This window comes from Cyprinodon tularosa, unplaced genomic scaffold (assembly GCF_016077235.1).
Source record: "Cyprinodon tularosa strain WSP-4 unplaced genomic scaffold, ASM1607723v1 ctg684, whole genome shotgun sequence".
Lineage (NCBI taxonomy): Eukaryota > Metazoa > Chordata > Actinopteri > Cyprinodontiformes > Cyprinodontidae > Cyprinodon > Cyprinodon tularosa.
Genome location: NW_024039434.1, coordinates 355886 through 377676, shown reverse-complemented (window position 1 = coordinate 377676; position 21791 = coordinate 355886). Strand labels below are relative to the sequence as shown.

The 21791-nt window shown below is 40.4% G+C and overlaps 1 protein-coding gene and 8 non-coding genes across 9 annotated transcripts; all 9 read right to left on the bottom strand.

Moving 5' to 3' along the window:
• Positions 1–516: 516 nt before the first annotated feature.
• LOC119771659 (serine protease inhibitor 2.1-like) lies at positions 517–3035 on the bottom strand. The gene is made up of 6 exons (XM_038267774.1): positions 3001–3035; positions 1522–2152; positions 1357–1427; positions 1073–1266; positions 834–981; positions 517–748 (listed from the first exon to the last, which is right to left on the bottom strand). Exons 2-6 carry the CDS (start codon positions 2147–2149, stop codon positions 548–550), a joined length of 1242 nt encoding a protein of 413 aa, XP_038123702.1. The 5' UTR covers positions 2150–2152; positions 3001–3035; the 3' UTR covers positions 517–547.
• A 2067-nt stretch (positions 3036–5102) lies between these two features.
• On the bottom strand, positions 5103–5184 carry trnas-cga. Its single transcript has one exon. It is a non-coding gene; the product is annotated as a tRNA-Ser (tRNA).
• A 324-nt stretch (positions 5185–5508) lies between these two features.
• trnal-caa lies at positions 5509–5590 on the bottom strand. Its single transcript has one exon. It is a non-coding gene; the product is annotated as a tRNA-Leu (tRNA).
• Positions 5591–7860: 2270 nt separating this feature from the next.
• On the bottom strand, positions 7861–7943 carry trnas-cga. The gene has a single exon. It is a non-coding gene; the product is annotated as a tRNA-Ser (tRNA).
• A 7917-nt stretch (positions 7944–15860) lies between these two features.
• On the bottom strand, positions 15861–15942 carry trnas-cga. Its single transcript has one exon. It is a non-coding gene; the product is annotated as a tRNA-Ser (tRNA).
• A 917-nt stretch (positions 15943–16859) lies between these two features.
• Positions 16860–16941, bottom strand: trnas-cga. Its single transcript has one exon. It is a non-coding gene; the product is annotated as a tRNA-Ser (tRNA).
• Positions 16942–17652: 711 nt separating this feature from the next.
• trnal-caa lies at positions 17653–17734 on the bottom strand. The gene has a single exon. It is a non-coding gene; the product is annotated as a tRNA-Leu (tRNA).
• A 641-nt stretch (positions 17735–18375) lies between these two features.
• trnas-cga lies at positions 18376–18457 on the bottom strand. Its single transcript has one exon. It is a non-coding gene; the product is annotated as a tRNA-Ser (tRNA).
• Positions 18458–18950: 493 nt separating this feature from the next.
• trnas-cga lies at positions 18951–19032 on the bottom strand. Its single transcript has one exon. It is a non-coding gene; the product is annotated as a tRNA-Ser (tRNA).
• Positions 19033–21791: the final 2759 nt, after the last annotated feature.

The window sequence follows — 21791 nt, the reverse complement described above, 5'->3', positions numbered from 1 at the left end:
TAATTACTTACTTACTTACTTAATATTTAACAACAATTTAGTTATTTATTAGTTCCACTTTGGTTTCCTTGGTAACTACAAATTAGTCCCTGATTAATTACTCTGTACATCAGTGGTAACTATGCAGTCATCCCATAATAAGGCTGGGCTGAGTTTTCTGCAGTAACTACTGGTTAACTACCCATTAGTTACTTATTAGTTACCTATGCACTCTCTAGCAGTTAATGCAATTTTGTGAACCTTATTGTGAAGTGTTACCCAGTGTTGCATGTATGTTTTTATTATGTCATCACCACTATGTAGATTTTAAATAAAACCAAGTCATGACATATTATTCACTACACATATAAAAACATAAGTAAGAACATAAAAACTCTATAGCTACTAAGTGAAAACATTTTCTTAAAAAGGTTTAGCCTTGTAAATCATTGTGCAATGTCTTTTTTTTTTATAAAGAACAAAAAATATTTGTGTATGTATTTGGAACAAGGCATCAAACAAAGTATGTCCATTGTATTCAGTTTGTTCCAACTAAAGCTCTCTTTCCTCAGATGATTGGGTTGACAATCTTGCCGATAAAAAGAATGTTTTCTGCTTTTCTCTCTGTGATGATCACCATGAAAGGGCGGTTGAACTTCAACTCTGGGATGGGGTAAAAGATACCTTCCAGAGCTATCCAGCGAATACCAGTAACTGCTGCAGCAGAGACTCCAGCCTCATTTACGTCCAGCGTGGCTTGGTGCACAACCTTCACAGTGCAATTAAAGCAGAGTGAGTTAATTGTGTTAAGATAACATAAGCAAGGATCTTTCATTAATATTTTCCCATCTTACCTCCGAAACAGTCAGGTTCTTTTCCTCTGCAAGGCCACTCAGATTCGCCTGATCCCCAAACACATCTGTTATTCCCATCCCTTTCAGCACGTCATTTAACTCGGAGGAGGTTTTGATAGAAAACTTGGGAACAAAGATTCTCCATACGCTAAAACAATAATAATAATATAGAAACCTTCAATACTTATCAACCAAGACATAAAAAACCCAACCTGATACTTAATGTAGAATCTGTTCACCCTAATTCCATCGACTTCATCCACTTATTGACATGCGCAGGGCTGATATTGTTCTCCAGCATTGTCATATTGTCAGGTAAGAGCAGCAGCATGGAGTAGAGGTTCCTGAGGGGCAGGTGGAGAACTGATGTGTGGATTTCCTGGTCGATATAAGTACTAACATCTTCTTCCATTGTCATCATCTGGACCCTAACCTGGTTAATGATAGATGAACAGTTATGTAGATGTATAATAAAAACAGGATGACTCAGATCTGCTCAGCATGTTCAGCTGTGTGACTGAACCTTTTTGTTTTCTTCCACATTGAAATCATCTTCTCTGGTATCTCGAGGAACAAACGGAGATTCCCATTTTCCTGTTTGAGCAGAAAGAGGAGATTTTATGAATTACTAAAAGCATAACTCAATGAAAGCGAGAGGTCAGGGAACTCATAGGCTGAGACATTTTACCTTTGTAGTAGATGTAGCTGAGAAGGTACATAACTGTGCATCGATCCAGGCTTTCTACCAGCTTGTTTATCTTCCCGTTAGTCTTATCAGATACATACTGATTGATGGTATTGGCTGCCTCTGTAGAATTGAGAAAGTCAACACTGAAGCCCTCTGCAGAATAGGACTGCTTCAGGACATCCAGAAACTCCGGCTTTGGCTTGAAGAGTTTGTGCACAAACACAGCCGAGCCTTTCGTGAGGTCATCATGAGCTGCTGTGTTTGCAAGGAGCGTACGAAAGGCCTGGTCTACATCTGTCTGAGCAAGCTGGGAGCTGCTGTAGCCCAGAGCACTGAATAGCTGCTGGTGGGTCTCCCCCCACGCCCCCACAGACAGAGCAGCTAAGGCAGCAGAGATGCTAGCTGGAGAGAAGAAGATGTTTTTGCCTTGAGAGTCAGAATGATCTGATAACTTCTTGTACAGACGCAAGGCAAAGTGCTTGTTTGCTGAGGTCACCAGAGAGAGGTTGTTGTTACTGTCGTCTGCAGCGTTGTCTCGTTCTTCCACACCGTGTCCGATGTGATGATCGCTCCTTCCTACGCAGACCGCTGCTAATAAGACCCAGAGAACCCCGAGTGCACGCATCATGAACTAAAACAAAGGTGATGTTTGCTTTGGTTAGATCAGGGGTTTTCCAGGCCAAGGACCCCCAAACTGATGGTGAGATGGAGCAGGGACCCCCTTATTATACATATATAGTATAAAATTGTGTCATATCAAACTGGTCCTATAGTCACTCTATTACATATGGAGCAATGTAACGAAAGTAATTATGCCCTGGGATTATGAAAGTATTTCTGATTCAGATTCCTGTTTGATGGGACAGGTGTTGTGAATGAAACGTTGCCCAGCTTGAAAGAGCTCCTGTGTGTCACTGAATGTGTGCATTGATGACTGAAAGAAATCTTCTGCCTCCATTTATTTGTTTACTACAGTGTGTTGAATTCATGTTAATGTTTATTTAAAGACTTTTCAATTAGTGAAAAAAATTGCAGGGGGCAATATAAGAAAAAGTCTAATCAACCAAAACTTTTGTGACCCCGATGCAGTACCTCGGTGGACCCCCTAGGGGTTGTGGACCCCCTGTTGAAGACCTCCGGGTAAGACAATATTTACTGATTCACAAAAGCATGGTGGAATCTATAAACCTCTAATTTCATTTGTTTCTCTTTATACAGAGAGCCTTTAAAAGAGTAAATGACAGAACTCTTCAAATATTAAATATAATAAACAAAACTTGTAAATTCTGATTCTTTACAAGAAGTATCCCCCCATAATATATTATGAGGAATAAAAACTGAACAAATTAACTAACTTTTTCAATTCTCATTTTATGATAATTGAACGTATCTTCTAAATAAAAAACAAAATAAAACAATCACATTTTAACCTATACTTGAAACATTAATACCATTTTCAATTCATTTTTAGCAACTTACTCTTTTTCTGGCTGCAGCTCAGTTTGTCCCAGCTACAGTAACACAGGCTGGTTGGAGAAAGAGACTGTTTATATCGTCAATCAGATGAACTTTGATTTGGTTTATTTTCTGTCCAAACTTCATATTTGTTTTACATTTGAGCAGGGGATCAGGCGCTGACCAAACATGGCATCAACGTCTGCAGCTGATTCACAAAAAATCTACAAAACAAGTGAACAACTAAATTTAATGTTTTATTTGAATCTCCTAATTACCACTTTAAGGATTTTTCAGTAATATGAATCCTTAAAAGATTAAAATGTTGAGAAATTTTGGTAAACAAAGAACGTATAAGATGCAATAAAAAGGATCATATAATGATCGCAAAAGAACCACAATCTTCTCCAGGTGCTTCATGAAAATGTTTGGTTTTTTTACACTTTTTTCTTTTTAGTCCACAAACAAGCACCACGGTTCAACAAACAAAATGCAATTTAATTTAATGTATTTATTTATTTGACAGGGACAGTGTACATTAAGAAGCATTCCTGCAAATGCAACAGAATTAGCCAAAAGGCTATTTTTCATCTGTTGTCCCTGAACAGATCTTAAAATTGTCTACAAAAAAACACACAACAGTAAGCATTCTACAATAAAAAAATACAAATATAAAAGAAATAAAAACTCCTCAAAACTGATTTAAAAATGCAGAATACGTGTTTGCTAGACTACAGAGGTTCATAAAATAGAATAAAACATTCAAACTATGTATATATACATACATATATATACATACAGTCATGGCCAAAAGTATTGAGAATGACATTTTTCACATGATATTTCACATTATATTTTCACATGATCTGCTGCCCTCTGGTTTTTATGTGTGTATGTCAGATGTTGTCATCACATACAAAAATACAATTGCAATCATATTACCAGTAACAAAAGCTTTCAATGACAGTTAGAATGAGTTAATGCAGCAAGACAATATTTGCAGTGTTGACCCCTCTTCTTCAGGACCTCTGCCATTCTCCCTCGCATGCTCTCAATCAACTTCTGGACCAAATCCTGACTGATAGCAGTCCATCCAATGCAGTAATTTTCAGTTAATATTATAAAATATTATATAATAAAATTGACAGGTAAGAAACATTACCAGAACTAAAAATGCGTCGCGGCTGCACAGTGTCCCATCCAACTCAGCTGAGAGCAGCGCGTTAATTTACCTGCAGTTCATGCAGTGACATGCGCTGACGTCGGGGCGCTAATACATCCTCAATTTGGATGTACGCATTTGAGTAGATATATACGTCTCCTCCCATTATCTAAATTGATGCATTAAAAAAATGTATCACTGTTGCAAATATTCATGAGATTTATACTGGGGCACAGCTCATTTATACTGGGGCACGTGCCCCAGTAAATGGGGTCTGGCGACGCCGATGGATGAAACTTTGCCTGTAATTTTAAAATTTGATTAATTTAAGTTCCAATGAGAAAAAGAAAATCCTGTAGTCATTTTCTGTGGGACTGGTTTATATAAGACTATTGAGAATCCACTGATAATCAGATGGGTTATAGTTTGGAAATATAAGCAGAAAAGTCTTAATTTGCCAAAATTGACAAGGAAGAAGTCAATTTTGGAGTAAATGCAATAAAGAATGGAAAAAGGAGAAGACCTAAACTTATGTTGAAAATGAATTCTTTATAGAGTTGTTACAATATTATGCATTTGTGTTCTTCTTGTTTTTTTGAATAAGTTACAGCTAAAGCAAATTCTGACTCTGTAAGCCGAGACCTGGCTGTGAAGTATCGGCTGATACCAATACCATATTGATTCCATCTGTTTGAAATTGATGTGTGTGTATATATATGAAGAACTGAGTACTGCTTGGATGTAAAATAATTGCCATCATGGCTTTGTCAAGCTGCTGCCTACCTTTGTGAAGCAGGAAAAAGACGAACACAAAGTGAATCCAGTAGAACTTTTTATTGCCTATGATGGCTGACAATAGTTGATTATGATAAGGTGAGGATTCATAGGTTCAAATTTCATAGCATTTTGGAAAAGTGACTCTTGTTTTACTTCAATTTAAGTAACCAAAGAGATGACAAGAAAGCGCTGTGAACAGGGTTCAAACCTGTGCGGGGAAACCCCATTGGATTTCGAGTCCAACGCCTTAACCTCTCAGCCATCACAGCTGCTGAGTATAGTGGATCATGATCAATCAAGTGATAAAACAGTTACGGAGTTTAAGTGGATGGAAATGATCAAGACATAGATACAATTCAAACTTTGCATAAATATTTGTGCTAAAAAAAAAATTGTATAATTGTATTGTTAAACAATTTAACCGATTACAGTATGTAGGTATCATCAAGACCTCCTCTACTATTGTGTGGAAAGGACTTTCTTTAATTACATAATGACATGATGAGGATTAATATGAGTTCTAATATAATAGCAGATTGGCAAATAAAGATGTGTTTTCTTTATGCTAATGGACTAAAGAGAACAATTGAATTCGCTGGGAACAGGGTTAGAACCTGGGCGGGGAAACCCCATAGGATTTTGAGTCCAACGCCTTAACCTCTCGGCCATCACAGCCCTCCTCACAACATATGCTTTTTTGTGATTTAGGATGGAGTGAAGATGTATCAACTAAAACGCTTTGATATTGATGCAGCATCAGTTGAAGTTGCAACAAGATCAAAAAAGTGTATATAAAGTGAGAGAGAATCCACTGATTACGAGATGGGTTATAGATCGACAATTTCATGAGCAGAATGCAATCATTAGCTATAATTGACAGTTAGTCAGTTTTGACTAACTGTCAGGTGTGATTGTGTGCATGAATGGTTATTTTCCCTGTGATGGACTGGCGACGTGTCCAGGCTGTACCCCGCCTCTCGCCCATTGACTGCTGAAGATAGGCACCAGCCCCCCAAGCGTGGGACGTGGGACAAGCGTGTCAGATAATGGATGGATGGTTAGGGAGTTAAAATGGATGGACTCAATCAAAAAATAAAATTTAAACTGTGCCGAAATATGTGTAATGATAAAAACAACAAGTAAGATAGAAGTACTGGTTAGGGTGGTGTGAAGCAATTTAGCTAATCATCAAGCACTCCTCTACTACAGGTGCTGGTCATAAAATTAGAATATCATGAAAAAGTAGATTGATTTCAGTAATTCCATTTAAAAAGTGAAACTTGTATATTATATTCATACATTACATACAAACTCATATATTTCAGATGTTTATTTTGTTTAATTTTGATGATTACAAATGACAACAAATGAAAATCTCAAATTCATCATATCAGAAAATTAGAATATTACTGAAGACCAATAAAAACAAAGGATTTATAGAAATGTTGGCCAACTGAAAAGTATGAACATGAAAAGTATGAGCATGTACAGCACTCAGTATTTAGTTGGGCCTCCTTTGGCCTGTATTACTGCAGCAATGCGGCGTGGCATGGAGTCGATCAGTCTGTGGCACTGCTCAGGTGTTATGATAGCCCAGGTTGCTCTAATAGTGGCTTTTAGCTCTTCTGAATTGTTGGGTCTGGTGTATTGCATCTTCTTCTTCACAATACCCCATAGATTTTCTATGGGGTTAAGGTCAGGAGAGTTTGCTGGCCAATTAAGAATAGGGATACCATGGTCCTTCAACCAGGTACTGGTAGCTTTGGCACTGTGTGCAGGTGCCAAGTCCTGTTGGAAAATGAAATCTGCATCTCCAAAAAGTTGGTCAGCTGCAGGAAGCATGAAGTGCTCTAAAACTTCCTGGTATGTGGCTGCGTTGACCCTGGACCTCAGAAAACACAATGGACCAACACCAGCAGATGACATGGCACCCCAAACCATCACTGACTGTGGAAACTTTACACTGGACTTCAAGCAACGTGGATGAAGTGCCTCTCTTCTTTTCCTCCAGACTCTGGGACCTTGATTTCCAAAGGAAATGCAAAATTTACTTTCATCAGAGAACATGACTTTGGACCACTCACCAGCAGTCCAGTCCTGTTTCTCTTTAGCCCAGGCAAGACGCTTCTGACGCTGTCTGTGGTTCAAGAGTGGCTTGACACAAGGAATGCGACAGCAGAAACCCATGTCTTTCATACGTCTGTGTGTGGTGGTTCTTGAAGCACTCACTCCAGCTGCAGTCCACTCTTTGTGAATCTCCCCCACATTTTTGAATGGGTTTTGTTTCACAATCCTCTCCAGGGTGCGGTTATCTCTCTTGCTTGTACACTTTTTTCGACCACATCTTTTCCTTCCCTTCGCCTCTCTATTAATGTGCTTGGACACTGAGCTCTGTGAACAGCCAGCCTCTTTAGCGATGACCTTTTGTGTCTTGCCCTCCTTGTGCAAGGTGTCGATGGTCGTCTTTTGGACAACTGTCAAGTCAGCAGTCTTCCCCATGATTGTGTAGCCTATAGAACTAGACTGAAAGACCATTTAAAGGCTTTTGCAGGTGGTTTGAGTTAATTAGCTGATTAGAGTGTGGCACCAGGGGCCATCAATTTTGAACCTTTTCACAATATTCTAATTTTCTGATATGATGAATTTGAGATTTTCATTTGTTGTCATTTGTAATCATCAAAATTAAACAAAATAAACATCTGAAATATATGAGTTTGTATGTAATGTATGAATATAATATACAAGTTTCACTTTTTAAATGGAATTACTGAAATCAATCTACTTTTTCATGATATTCTAATTTTATGACCAGCACCTGTATTGTGGGGAAAAGCACTTTCTTCAATTTGATTATGATAAGATGAGGATTCATAGGTTCAAATTTCATAGCACATTGGGAAAGTCACACTTGTTTCACTTCAATTTAAGTTAAAGAGACCACACAAAATCGCTGTGAACAGGGTTTGAACCTGTGCGGGGAAACCCCATTGGATTTCGAGTCCAACGCCTTAACCTCTCGGCCAAAAATGGGGCAAAAGGGACTGCCCGCGCGGGGGAAAGAAGGAAAGAAGAGGGGAAAGAGGGGGGAAAAGAGAGAAAAGAAAAGGAGGAAAACATGCACTATATCAATTTCTATCTACTTTTTTTACCTTCCCAACATTTTTTACTGTAATTTCTGCACTTATTTCAGGCTTTATCATCACATAAATTTTTATGTTTCTTGCGGGATTTGAACCTGTGCTTGGGCAATACCGCTTGCATCTTAGGGCATTCCAGAAGTAGAGGTACACATGCAGTGTATTCTGGGTTATGTAGTAACTTTAACAAAGGAACTGTTTTGCCCTATAAATCACACTAGTAATAACCCTGTGATAAATCACGCGAATGCATTCAAAGCAAATTTTCTTGTTAATAAAAATATTATAAATGAGAAGTAATTAGGGCTTTAGTTTTAACAATTCAATTCAATAGGTAACCCCACTGGTATTCAAAAAAGTTAATAAAAACATGAAGGTTGTTCTTAACTCCAAAAAACGTATGAAACTTTATTGTGAGAAACAGAGAAACAGAGGTAACAAAAACTACAAATTCTTCCTCCAGTCTTCCTGGGTAACTCCAGAGGCAGGACAAAACCACTGCCCCTTCAGCTGGGTGTGTCCAGTCTTTTTGCTTTTGTCCTGGCCACACACCTTGCACGTGTAGTGGTATTTTTCCTTCGCTAGCCTCTTCCGAGGTGGCTCCCCCTTTGATACACGCTCCTCATCTTCATGTGCAGCTTTATTTAGCCTCCAGGCACGTTGTCTTGGCTGGGATGGAAGGCTCTCTGGAGGAGCATGCTGCACAGGAGGAGCATCAGGAGATGGAGGTGCATGTGGAGGAGGAGGAGTTTGCTGCGGTGGAGGAGGATAGTTAAATGGAGGAGCATAGCTGAATGAAGGACCATATATAAACGGAGGAGCATTTGGAAATGGAAACTGTGGAAATGGAGGAGCTTGCTGCAATTGAGGAGCTGGCCAAAACTGAGGAGGGAACTGGGGAGGTGGAAATGGTGGAGCGGACACTGGTTTGTTTGCCGCCAGAGTGCGCTGACGGGGAAAAGCTTCCCCCTCGCGGTTTTCAGGCTCCTCGAATTCCATTTTTTCATGTCCGTGTTGCACAGGTGCTGCAGGAAGTGTCTTAGTTGCAGGGAGAGGCTCCGTGGCCAGGTGCAACTGTTTGGGAAGAACAGTGCCTTGCAGCAGCATGTCCCTGTCCTTCCTCTTATCCCTCCTAAGCAGCCTACAAAACAAACATTTATTATTTTATACATCTATTATATATATACTCCTTTCCTAAGGTTATTACATGCATGTACGTATATTTTTTTTTAGGTTAAATCTTGATCTACTATCTTGACTGTGTGGGAGAGGTAACTGAAATAACACATACCATGAAGAGACTGTGGTGTTGTTAACCGGCACCAGAACCAGGTTTGTCTGGTCCAGGACAACCCTGCTGTCCTCCAGCAACTGCTTTATATGGCCGTATACCTTGACTATGAACTGAGGGATGGGCATGGTTTTCCCCTTTGTGTCCTTTGGCCTGTTGCGTGACTGCTCAAACTCTTTGGCGAGTCTGAGGCAAACACACTCACTGACCCTGTTTGCTTCCGGGTCCTGGGCTGCTTGGCCATGAGTCATGTAAAGTCTGTGGGAGATAAGAATGACATGATCTGGGCTGTGAACAATGATTCAAAGTCATGAAGAACCAATTTAAAATGTCAATAGGAAATGTAATGAAATAATTTACAATTAACAAATGCTTTTCACAGTGACACATGCCATCTTTTAATCAATGGTTTGTATTGAACCAAATTAATGGCAAATTGTGGCCAAGTACCTCTCAGCCGCCTGCTGTCCAGGAGCAGAACCACTCGGCTTCCTGGGTGCTCTCCAAGGTCCTGAAGTAGCATGCGCTTTCTTTTTAGCCTTCTGGGTGTACCTAAACCGTAAAAGAAACAAATATATATATATATATATGTATATATATATATATATATGTATATATATATATATATATATATATATATATATATATATATATATATATATATATATATATATATATATATATATATATATATATATATATATATATATACATATAAATATATATACATGTATATATATGTATATACATATATGTATATACAAAAATATACATATATATATATATAGATATATATATACATAAAATTTTATTTTATTTATATTATTAAATTATTATAGTATTATATATATAAAAGCTGAACTTTTTTTTTTAAAGGCAAGGTTGAATTTTTGGTGTACAAAAGTTACTCTTCGTACCTAAAGGTGCCTTGTCCATGGCATTAAGAGCTGTGTACAGGTGGACAAAGTCTGTTCCTCCTTGGCTGAAAGGCGGTGTGGTGCGGTTCAAGTAATAGGTAGGCTGCAAGGGCATCAACGCATCCCTCCCACAAGCCCCTGGGAGTCACGTTGGGGGTTTGAGAAGTGAGAAGAAAAAACAAGCAAATGTCAATCTTGTTTGTAATATGAAAGCAATGCTGTTTTAGTTTTTTTATTTATTAAAATGTGGAAACTTTTATTTTCAGCAAAAATATTGTGTTTCGAATAATGTTTTCAGAAAGGTTATTACCTCTGTAACGGGGCGTCGGGATCAGTTTTCATCCTTACAGCACTTGGGGATCACCCCCCCCCTGTCTCAGCTGACGGCAGAGAATGTCAGGCATGCTGAGGTTTGGTCATCCCTCCTCGACCCCGCGGGGGATTTAAGACCTGTGAGGAGCCAACAGGTCATTGTTGGTCGGGGGCCAATAAGTTTTCCTCTTTTCGCTCGCCTGTAACCAGTAAAACACAAAATGAAGAAAGGACATAAATACACACTCAATGTCATACAAAAAAAGCAAAATTTTTTTTTACTTTTCAAGAAATGATGTCCTCTGGTGGGAGGGGTAATTAAAAAAAGGAAGAGGAGATGTAATACTCAGGTTTAGCAGTTTTGCTCTGAAAACTTTTTTACCGGGGGTTTTCCAGGGGGTGAACTTGGCACCAACAAAAACCCATGGACAGCAAATTTTTAAGTTTTTAAGGAGGGATAAACGAACATAAAAGCTTCTTAGTGTTGGGGCCCCCCCTCCACACTACTGCCCCCCTTTGGCCCGGCCATTTTCCCATCTTGTTATCCCCCCCGATGTACTTGGGTTTTAAAGCATTGCCCCCACCAAAGAAAAAAAGTACTTGACATCAAGGTTTTATAAGATGAACATTTATGAATACCCTGACTTTTTAAAATTTTGATGTTTTTTTTTTCATAATTAAAACAAAAACACTGTCTTAACAGAGAATAATTTTTAAAAAAAAGACATCAAAAATGAAAGAAGAAATGCAAGAATCCCTGGAATAAAAAGCACACTGGTGCGGTGGAAAACTCCCCAGGGGGGATGACCCCCACACCCCAAAGGGTGCCCGCTCTTTGCCCCCCCTTCTGGAGTGTCCCCACCTTTTTGTGTAAATGCAACCCTACAGGATCTTTGACACTCCAGATGTTTTTGCTGCATTTTCCCACACTGGGCCATGCTGTCATGATTTACCAAACGCAGGCCTGTGGTGTTGTCAGTCCCACACTGATTCCACAGCCTGAAATCATGCCCGCATCTTTTCCCACTCCACGCTCCCCTCCTGCAGTGCCCTTTTCAGTTCCCCCGGGCGTGGGGGCCTGACTGCTCTTCAGGGGGTTTTTGTCCATGTGGTGTCCTCCCCTCTGCTCTCTTGGCCCCCTTCGGGCGTTGAACATCGCCTTTCCCATATGAAAATGCGGCAAAAACTTGGAGAAAAGGTGCCATAGAGGGGTGGTGTTCTGTAGTGGGGCCGCATTTAAAAGTCTCATGAAATGGAAGCTGCCCAAGCGACCGCAGCTTCCATGGGTAAAAGAGCTTTGCTCTGAAGAACTCCTGTGAAAAAACCATTCATAATAAAATAGACCTGTGGTGGTTACCCCATGATTAAGGAAACTCCCAAATTTGTAAATACCATTCTCCCCCAAACAACTTTTTCAAATGGTTCTAAAATGTGTGACAGAGAGAGGCAATTTTTCACCCACCTTTTCTGGTGCAGCAGTCTCTGTCAAACATAGTGACCTCGGGTTTTAGCTTGGGGCCTGCATTCCTAACCGGTTGACAATTTTTGGGCACAACCCCCAAAACCCCTGACCTTCCCCCCGTTGTCAGCACAGAGTTCAACCCTGGCCAAACTCGTTGCCGATGTTTGAAAATCCATGCGCACTGTCCTCGATCCCCCCAGCCAGTTTCTTGGTAAAGAAAAAAAAAAAAAACATCACTAAAGAAGTAAACCAAATTTCTGTTTTGTTAAAATCATGCATTCTTATTTTTTTTTTTTTTTAATTTTTGAAACCCCAAACCTTCTTTTTTGGTCCATTTTAAGAATTTACCTAGGTAAAAGTGATGACTCCTTCATTCCCAAAATGGGGTGGGGATATCTTTGAGTGGGCGGTTCTCAAACCCACGAGCAAGAAAAGGGGCCTGAAGGGTGGTGGTGGTGGAAGAACAGTGGAGAGTGGAGGAAAGTACCCATCTTCATATGGCGCTCACAGTCGGAGAGGTAGGGATGGTCTGCCGTGCCCATCTTCACTGTCCTTCCCTGATACAGACTGGAGGTAGGAGGACGTTGCCGTTGCCCTTTGGGCTTCAGAAACGTCATGCATTTTCTGCCCAGAGCCACTGTGTATGAGGACAGCGGGGAACAAGCCCCTGTGTCCCACATAAAACCCGGGGAGGCATGCCCCTGATCCATGGGCAGAGGCTAAAGCACTTTGCTGCAAGTGGATAGTCCCCTCCCCCCTGGTTAGGGGCTATCCCATCAATCACCCCTAACCTTTCTGTGTCCCAGAGCTGTTCATTTTCCGGGAACATTGTGGGTTTTAAAAGGGAATCCCCCCCCATCCCCATTTTGGGGCCCAGATGAACAGCCTCTGCCCCTAGAACCCCAGGCTCATGAGAAGATGGTTTGGGGTCCCGTGGGGGGTGAAAACCACAGGCTTGGGGTTTTGTTAGCTGGCCGTTTTTTCATAAAGGCATTTGGAAAATCCACACCTGATTGCTTTTTTTTTTCCCCCTCCGAAAATTTCCAGGAAGAAAAAATTTCCAGTTTACCCGCAGTTGTTTTGAGGTTTAAAGGAGCTGCATGTGGGTGTGGCTTTTTCAGAGTACAGAAGGAGAGAGCAGAGATGGTTTTGGTCTTTGATGTATTGCTTTTTTTTTGGTCGTGCTTTCGAAACACTTGGCTTGGTTTGGTTTTGAGGGATCGTTAATGCTGCATGTGAACCAGTTGGATGTGGTTTTTAAAAGACCAAAAGTACCCCACTTAGCACCCAGTTTCACAACTCCTCTGTATGGGGTGGACAGGTGCTCTAAAATTTATCTCCCTTCACATGTGGTTTTCACTTTGTAGCACTGCACTTCCGTCCGCCCCTGTGCTCCTTCCCCGTTCCCTTCCCTGCTTCTGTGTTTCTTGGACTCCCCCTGCATCCCTGTCTCCTCTCCTTGTCTCTTGGGGCTCCTTCCTTGTCTCTGTTCTCCTTCCTGTCTTGTGTTCCTCTCCTTGTTCTGTGTCTCCTTCCTTGTTCTGTGTTTCCTCTCCTTGTCTCTGTGTCTCCTCTCCTTGTCCCTTTTTGTCCCTCTCCTTGTCTCGTGTTCCCCCTCCCTTTTCTCTGTGTTTCCCCCTTTCCCTTTTCTCTGTTTTCCTCTCCTTGTCTTGTGTCTTCTCCCTGTCTGGGGTCCTCTCTCTACCTCTGTGTGACTGAGGTCCCCCTGCACTGTGTCACTTTCTTTGTCTCCCTTTTTCTTCTACCCGTCTCCATTCCTCCTCTCTTCCCAGCGCTGAATCGGAAATTTTCCCCGCTTCGTCTAACACCGATGCTGCACTGGACCCCCCGCCTGATGGCAGATCGCTGGCTGGGGATGGTATAAAAAAAAGGATCTATACATGCAACATTAATAGTTATCCTATATACTTTCCCCTTTCCCAAAAAATTTCAGATATATATTGTTAAAAAAATAAGTCCCTTGTACAGGACTCTCATGACTTAATTTTAATGTGAATAAAAAAAATTAAAATAATTTTTTATTTGGTTGCATAATAAACAAAAACAACAGGCTTTGCATTTTCTGCAAAACCACCAAAGCCCACAGAAGAGCAAAAAGCAGAAAAAAAGGGAATTAAAAAAAAAATTGGTTTCACCTACCTTGTGGGGAAACCCCAAGGGGCACTGAAGGTTCTCCCCCAAAAAGATCCCTAATGTTTTGTCGGGTTTTGCAAGGGGCAAGAACTATTCTCTCCAAAGGCTTTTTTTCCCTTTTTTGGGGCCCCTGGCCGTTTGCCAGTAGAAGTGGAAATTTTCCCCGGGATTTTTGACAGATGTCCCCTCCAGTACTATCTGCTTACGTCTTAGTCATCTGCAAAATCAAATTAAAACAGGGTTTCATGGAGCTAAGCTATTGTGTTAGTAAACCCCAGCGACAGAAAGGACTTTTTACGCAAAATAGACGAATAATTAAGATATAATTGGTCTGATAACATTATTTTGTACTACTAAACTGCAGAACTTTTATAATCCTTTTAAATAGAATGCAACTCAACGTTTTACTGCATTTTGCACCATATTCATTTTGCACTGCATTTTTAATATTAATGGCCTTTTGCACAATTATTTCTTTAATGTTTTATTTCTCTCCTACACTGTTTACATTCTGATCACTGCTGCACTTTATAAATAATAATGTTTATTTCACTCTTTCACTTTTGCAAGCTGCTCATTACACAGTTGCAAACTGCTCATAACACTGTTGCAAGTTGTATGCAACGGAATTTCGTTTTGCATACACTCTGTGCATATAAAATAACAATAAAGTATCTCTAGTCTAATATTACGTATATTCACACCATAGCCACACAGTGCAAGCGCATAAGAAAGTTTGAATAACAGTTAAATATCATGCGATCGCTTATTTTTTTTAATGTTTTCATGGTGGTGTTTTATGGGAAATTAAATCGTTTATTTTTTCATTTTTTATGGCGGTGTTTTTATGAGTATTAATCAAGTTTCCATACCTTTTTAGCGCTCTGTTGTTGATGCTTACAGTAAAACGCCCTCTAAGTCACGGGACCGTGACGTTGAGGACGTAGAGGACGTAGAGGACTGGTGATTGGTCCACCGTCACGTGAGCCGTTCGGACGGAATTGATTGGTCCTCTGTTGAAACACTTTGATCCCGTTAGGACCTTGTTCGGATCTTGTTCGGACCTTGTTCGGACCTCGTTTGATCTTGTTCGGAACTTGTTCGGACTTTGTTCGGACCTTTTGTGATGTGTTAGGACCTCAGATACAGTCCAGTAACTGGCGGGTACGGCCATCACAGCTGGTGAGCATGATTAATACAGTGAAGTGGCTTCTTTGCTGCCCTCCTTGAGACCAGGTCTTGCTCCAAGAGTCTCCGCCTCACAGTGCGTGCAGATGGAGTAAAAACTTGAATTAAATGACACATTTTTTCTTTCTTTACTGGAAAACATGAACTGAGACAGATGTGTGTGTTTTAGTTTTGAGGAGAGGGGCGTATGTTAAATGGGAGTTACGTGATGACTGGCAGACAATGAGTTAAAGTAAAGCTAAGATTAGCAGGAAGGTTGTAGTACTTAAAAAAGCCCTTGTTATAGTACTTTTAAGTATTAGACAGTGATGATGTGAAATAATTTAACAGACTAGAGTAAGTGAGTATTATTAAGTCCTCAGCTACTATGGTGTGGAAAGGACTTTTTTACTTTGATCATGATATGATGAAGATTTATATGAGTTGTACTTTCATAACAGATTGTCAAAATAAAACTTGCTATGCTAAAGAAACCACGTGACATCGCTGTGAACAGGGTTCGAACCTGTGCGGGGAAACCCCATTGGATTTCGAGTCCAACGCCTTAACCTCTCGGCCATCACAGCTTCACACCCTTAAGGACGTCAGGCATCAGAATCAATGATAAAACAGGTCAGGGTGTTAAATTAGAGGGATGCAATGGTCGGAAAGAGATTAGAGTTCATGATATACATACGACAAATTTTAACACTCCTCAATACATAAATTGTTATTTTTTCTGATTCAGGATGGAGTGAAGTTTCATCATCTCTCAACAAACCTTTAAATAACAAATGTAATAATCATACAACATCAGCTGAAGTTGCTACATGATCATGAAAGTGTTTTATTTCCTTCCATATACAGTACAGCACATATTCCAGTCTCACAAACATAAAGTGAAAATAAAGTCTACCCTTAAATTTTTTCTGTATTATTTCTATCTGTATATTTTAGCATTAATAGTTAGGGAGTTGGGCTGCTCAGTGGAGCAGTGGGTAGCACTGCTGCCTTGCTGCAAGAAGGTTCTTGATTGGATTCCCAGCCCCGGATATTTCTGCATGGAGTTTGCATGTTCTCCCTGATGCATGCATGGGTTCTCTCTGGGTACCCCGGCTTCCTCCCACAGTCCAAAAAAACATGACTATTAGGTTAATTGGCTTCTCTAAAATTGTCCTTGGGTGTGAGTGTGTGCATGAATGCTTGTTTGTCCTGTGTTGCCCTGTGATGGACTGGCGACCTGTCCAGGGTGTACCCCGCCTCTCACCCATTGACTGCTGGAGATAGGCACCAAGATAGAAGTCCTGGTTAGAGTGGTGTGAAACAATTTAACTAATTAGAGTTTGTAGGTATCATCAAGCACTCCTTTACTGTTGTGGGGAAAATGACTTTCTTCAATTTGATTATGATAAGGTGAGGATTCATAGGTTCAAATTTCATAGCATTTTGAAAAAGTCACACTTGTGTTACTTCAATTTAGGTTACTAAAGAGACCACAGGTAATCGCTGTGAACAGGGTTCGAACCTGTGCGGGGAAACCCCATTGGATTTCGAGTCCAACGCCTTAACCTCTCGGCCATCACAGCTGCTGGGTATAAAGGATTAGGATCAATGTAGTGATAAAACAGGATACCGAGTATAAGTGGATGGACACGGTCAAAAAATGTATACACTTCAAACTTTGCATAAATATTTGTGCTAAAAAAAAATGCTGGTGTGATACAATTGAACCGATTACAGTATGTAGGTATCATCAAGACCTCCTCTACTATTGTGTGGAAAGTAGGGGTGTGCATTAGCACTGCCTCATGGTTCGATTCGATTAAGATTCACCACATAACGATTCGATTCAATTCGATTCTACGATGCATTGCGATGCATCAAAATCCCATTGACTTCGTAAAATCCGAAATGTGCCCAGATATCCGCTTTCCAAGCTTTTGGTGCGTTTTTAATTAGGCCTACCCGTCTATCCGCCTCAGCCATCTTGATTGTTGTTGGTATGTACTTGGAAGTAATTGAAACTTCACAACTTGTCCATATGAGGCCAGAAAATAAACAGTGACATAATCGATTATGGCACGTTGCCGCATCGATGCCGCATCGATGCTGAATCGTGCATGCCCCGCATTGCAATGCATCGCCGAATCGATTATTGTTGACACCCCAAGTGGAAAGGACTTTCTTTAATTACATAATGACATGATGAGGATTAATATGAGTTCTAATATAATAGCAGATTGGCAAATAAAGATGTGTTTTCTTTATGCTAATGGACTAAAGAGAACAATTGAATTCGCTGGGAACAGGGTTAGAACCTGGGCGGGGAAACCCCATAGGATTTTGAGTCCAACGCCTTAACCTCTCGGCCATCACAGCCCTCCTCACAACATATGCTTTTTTGTGATTTAGGATGGAGTGAAGATGTATCAACTAAAACGCTTTGATATTGATGCAGCATCAGTTGAAGTTGCAACAAGATCAAAAAAGTGTATATAAAGTGAGAGAGAATCCACTGATTACGAGATGGGTTATAGATCGACAATTTCATGAGCAGAATGCAATCATTAGCTATAATTGACAGTTAGTCAGTTTTGACTAACTGTCAGGTGTGATTGTGTGCATGAATGGTTGTTTTCCCTGTGATGGACTGGCGACGTCTCCAGGCTGTACCCCGCCTCTCGCCCATTGACTGCTGAAGATAGGCACCAGCCCCCCAAGCGTGGGACGTGGGACAAGCGTGTCAGATAATGGATGGATGGTGGGGAGTTAAAATGGATGGACTCAATCAAAAAATAAAATTTAAACTGTGCCGAAATATGTGTAATGATAAAAACAACAAGTTAGAGTGGTGTGAAGCAATTTAGCTAATCATCAAGCACTCCTCTACTATTGTGGGGAAAAGCACTTTCTTCAATTTGATTATGATAAGATGAGGATTCATAGGTTCAAATTTCATAGCACATTGGGAAAGTCACACTTGTTTCACTTCAATTTAAGTTAAAGAGACCACACAAAATCGCTGTGAACAGGGTTTGAACCTGTGCGGGGAAACCCCATTGGATTTCGAGTCCAACGCCTTAACCTCTCGGCCATCACAGCTGGTGAGCATGATTAATACAGTGAAGTGGCTTCTTTGCTGCCCTCCTCGAGACCAGGTCTTGCTCCAAGAGTCTCCGCCTCACAGTGCGTGCAGATGGAGTAAAAACTTGAATTAAATGACACATTTTTTCTTTCTTTACTGGAAAAACATGAACTGAGACAGATGTGTGTGTTTTAGTTTTGAGGAGAGGGGCGTATGTTAAATGGGAGTTACGTGATGACTGGCAGACAATGAGTTAAAGTAAAGCTAAGATTAGCAGGAAGGTTGTAGTACTTAAAAAAGCCCTTGTTATAGTACTTTTAAGAATTAGACAGTGATGATGTGAAATAATTTAACAGACTAGAGTAAGTGAGTATTATTAAGTCCTCAGCTACTATGGTGTGGAAAGGACTTTTTTACTTTGATCATGATATGATGAAGATTTATATGAGTTGTACTTTCATAACAGATTGTCAAAATAAAACTTGCTATGCTAAAGAAACCACGTGACATCGCTGTGAACAGGGTTCGAACCTGTGCGGGGAAACCCCATTGGATTTCGAGTCCAACGCCTTAACCTCTCGGCCATCACAGCTTCACACCCTTAAGGACGTCAGGCATCAGAATCAATGATAAAACAGGTCAGGGTGTTAAATTAGAGGGATGCAATGGTCGGAAAGAGATTAGAGTTCATGATATACATACGACAAATTTTAACACTCCTCAATACATAAATTGTTATTTTTTCTGATTCAGGATGGAGTGAAGTTTCATCATCTCTCAACAAACCTTTAAATAACAAATGTAATAATCATACAACATCAGCTGAAGTTGCTACATGATCATGAAAGTGTTTTATTTCCTTCCATATACAGTACAGCACATATTCCAGTCTCAAAAACATAAAGTGAAAATAAAGTCTACCCTTAAATTTTTTCTGTATTATTTCTATCTGTATATTTTAGCATTAATAGTTAGGGAGTTGGGCTGCACAGTGGCTCAGTGGGTAGCACTGCTGCCTTGCTGCAAGAAGGTTCTTGATTGGATTCCCAGCCCCGGATATTTCTGCATGGAGTTTGCATGTTCTCCCTGATGCATGCATGGGTTCTCTCTGGGTACCCCGGCTTCCTCCCACAGTCCAAAAAAACATGACTATTAGATTAATTGGCTTCTCTAAAATTGTCCTTGGGTGTGAGTGTGTGCATGAATGGTTGTTTGTCCTGTGTTGCCCTGTGATGGACTGGCAACCTGTCCAGGGTGTACCCCGCCTCTCACCCATTGACTGCTGGAGATGATTTCCTGGAGAGGGAACACTAAGGGGCTCTGACCCTGGAGAGGGAACACTAAGGGGCCCTGACCCTGGAGAGGGTACACTAAGGGGTTCTGACCCTGGAGAGGCAACCTATTCTCGTTATGAGTGCGTGTGTAATCGTACGAAAAGTTATGCACCGTAATTTCGTACGTTTTGGACGTTTTTTTCGTCATACGCGCATGTGCATCTGACGCACCATTCACGAATATAGAATATAAATTACAATTAGCCCTAACCCTGACCCTACACCTAACCCTAAGATATAAAACAGCAAGCAACGTAGTTAGAGACATGAATAAGTGATGATTGCACTGTTTTTCCCATTTCGTGCGTCCGCGGATCTGCTTTTATTTTCTGTCTGCCAGCGCATGCGCACTGATGTGGTTTTTTTGAGGAAAAACATCCAAAAACATACGAAATACTGTGCATAACTTTTCGTACGATTTTATATGCACTTGGGGCTCTTGCTTCTGTTTTTTTGTAGTAATTTGAGGTCTTTTTGCTTAATAGTGCAGTATAAATTAAAGGTATTATTATTATTAATATTTATTATTGCTATGCTTCTTGCCACTTTTAATTGAACATTTTCTATTTGAGGTTTCCAGCTTAGATCATGACACCAAATCATGCCCAGAAATGCATGTTGATTAACTTTCTCAACAATAATATTGTTTATTTGAACATTTACTTGAATGTCGGTTATTTGCCAAAGATTAAAATTTTAGTTTTAGGAATGTTCATGATAATTTATTATCAATGAACAATATTTTATCATCAATCCATTGTTCTAACTTGTTTAATTCTGTGAGATTTCAGTCATTAGGAGCTATAGATCTTTCCCTGAGCCGAGTATGCGTCATCTTCAAATAATGTAAACATAAATTTTGCTGAGCTATGACAAAGGTTGTTTATATATAATAAAAACAGTTTAGGGCCCAACATTGATCCCTAAGGCAAATACATTTTTTGAACTCAGTTTTGACAAAACTAATAGTAGATTGGAGACTCAGAAAATCTTTTACCCTTAAATAGAGGAGAGCCAGATAAGACATTAAAGCTACAGTGTGTAATAATTACAGGGATATAAAGTCAGAAATTGAATATATTATACATAACTATGTTATTTATCATCATCTACGAGCTCAGCCACTTAACCTTAATATTTGCGTTGCCTTAGAATTCGTTATTTATAATTACATAGGAGCGGGTCTCGCAGCCATGGAGGCAGACATCTTTGCGCTACGGCAAGCGCAGAGGCAACAAACTAGCAATAACGAGATCGCCCATTACGCTCGAAAGTAACTATGGCAAGTTGAGAGAGATGAACTGAGACGGTACTGAACAATAGATGGCAGTATTATGCCTGAGAAGCGTTTAGTCTGCCTGAAACCAAAGTAGAAGAAGAAGCAGGTATACGGCGTTCAGTAACAAGAAAGGTGGACAAGGTGGCAGGCGTGAGTGACTTTGCAAACTGTTTGGCCAAACATCAGACAAATGGAGGATCATGCCTACTCTGTATCACAACGAAAAGCGGGGGACATCTAAGAAGCGGAAACACGACGAGAATAAACGCAAGCGTGACAAGAAACGGCAAAAAACACGGATCAACACTGGCACGGCATTTACACGATGGAAGTCACTGATGGAGGAAAAACGTTTACAAAGTGACGCTCAAGTTGCCAGTTTTCTGTTGGACAGGTAATTAATCCTACACACACAATTGTCTTTTTATACACGTAATACCCCACCCCCACATCCCGTTTCAACCAAACTATTGTCAAGATGTCAGGTAGCATTACCTAGATAAGGCCACAGCTTCATAAAATTACCACAGCTGATAGTGGCGTGTGTAAGTGTGAGAGAGACAGATATATGAAGCTGCATATTAGCGAGCTACGGATATATACCTCGGTTACTTCTCTCCGGCTCCTTTGGAGATCTTCAAGCCTTTCCTCCTCTGCTCTAGTCACCCCGCTGGCACCTCTCCCTCGCCTGGCCCTGGCTGCACGCCCACCCCGGCCTCTCTGCCCTCTTCCTCTCCC

Excerpts from the sequence above, each read along its gene's own strand:
- LOC119771659 (XM_038267774.1), bottom strand. The coding sequence starts at position 2,149 with ATGATGCGTGCACTCGGGGTTCTCTGGGTCTTATTAGCAGCGGTCTGC. Across the intron at positions 1,267-1,356 it reads ATGTGGAAGAAAACAAAAAG|GTTAGGGTCCAGATGATGAC; the intron begins GTTCAGTCACAC and ends ATCATTAACCAG. Across the intron at positions 982-1,072 it reads ATGAAGTCGATGGAATTAGG|CGTATGGAGAATCTTTGTTC; the intron begins GTGAACAGATTC and ends TTATTGTTTTAG.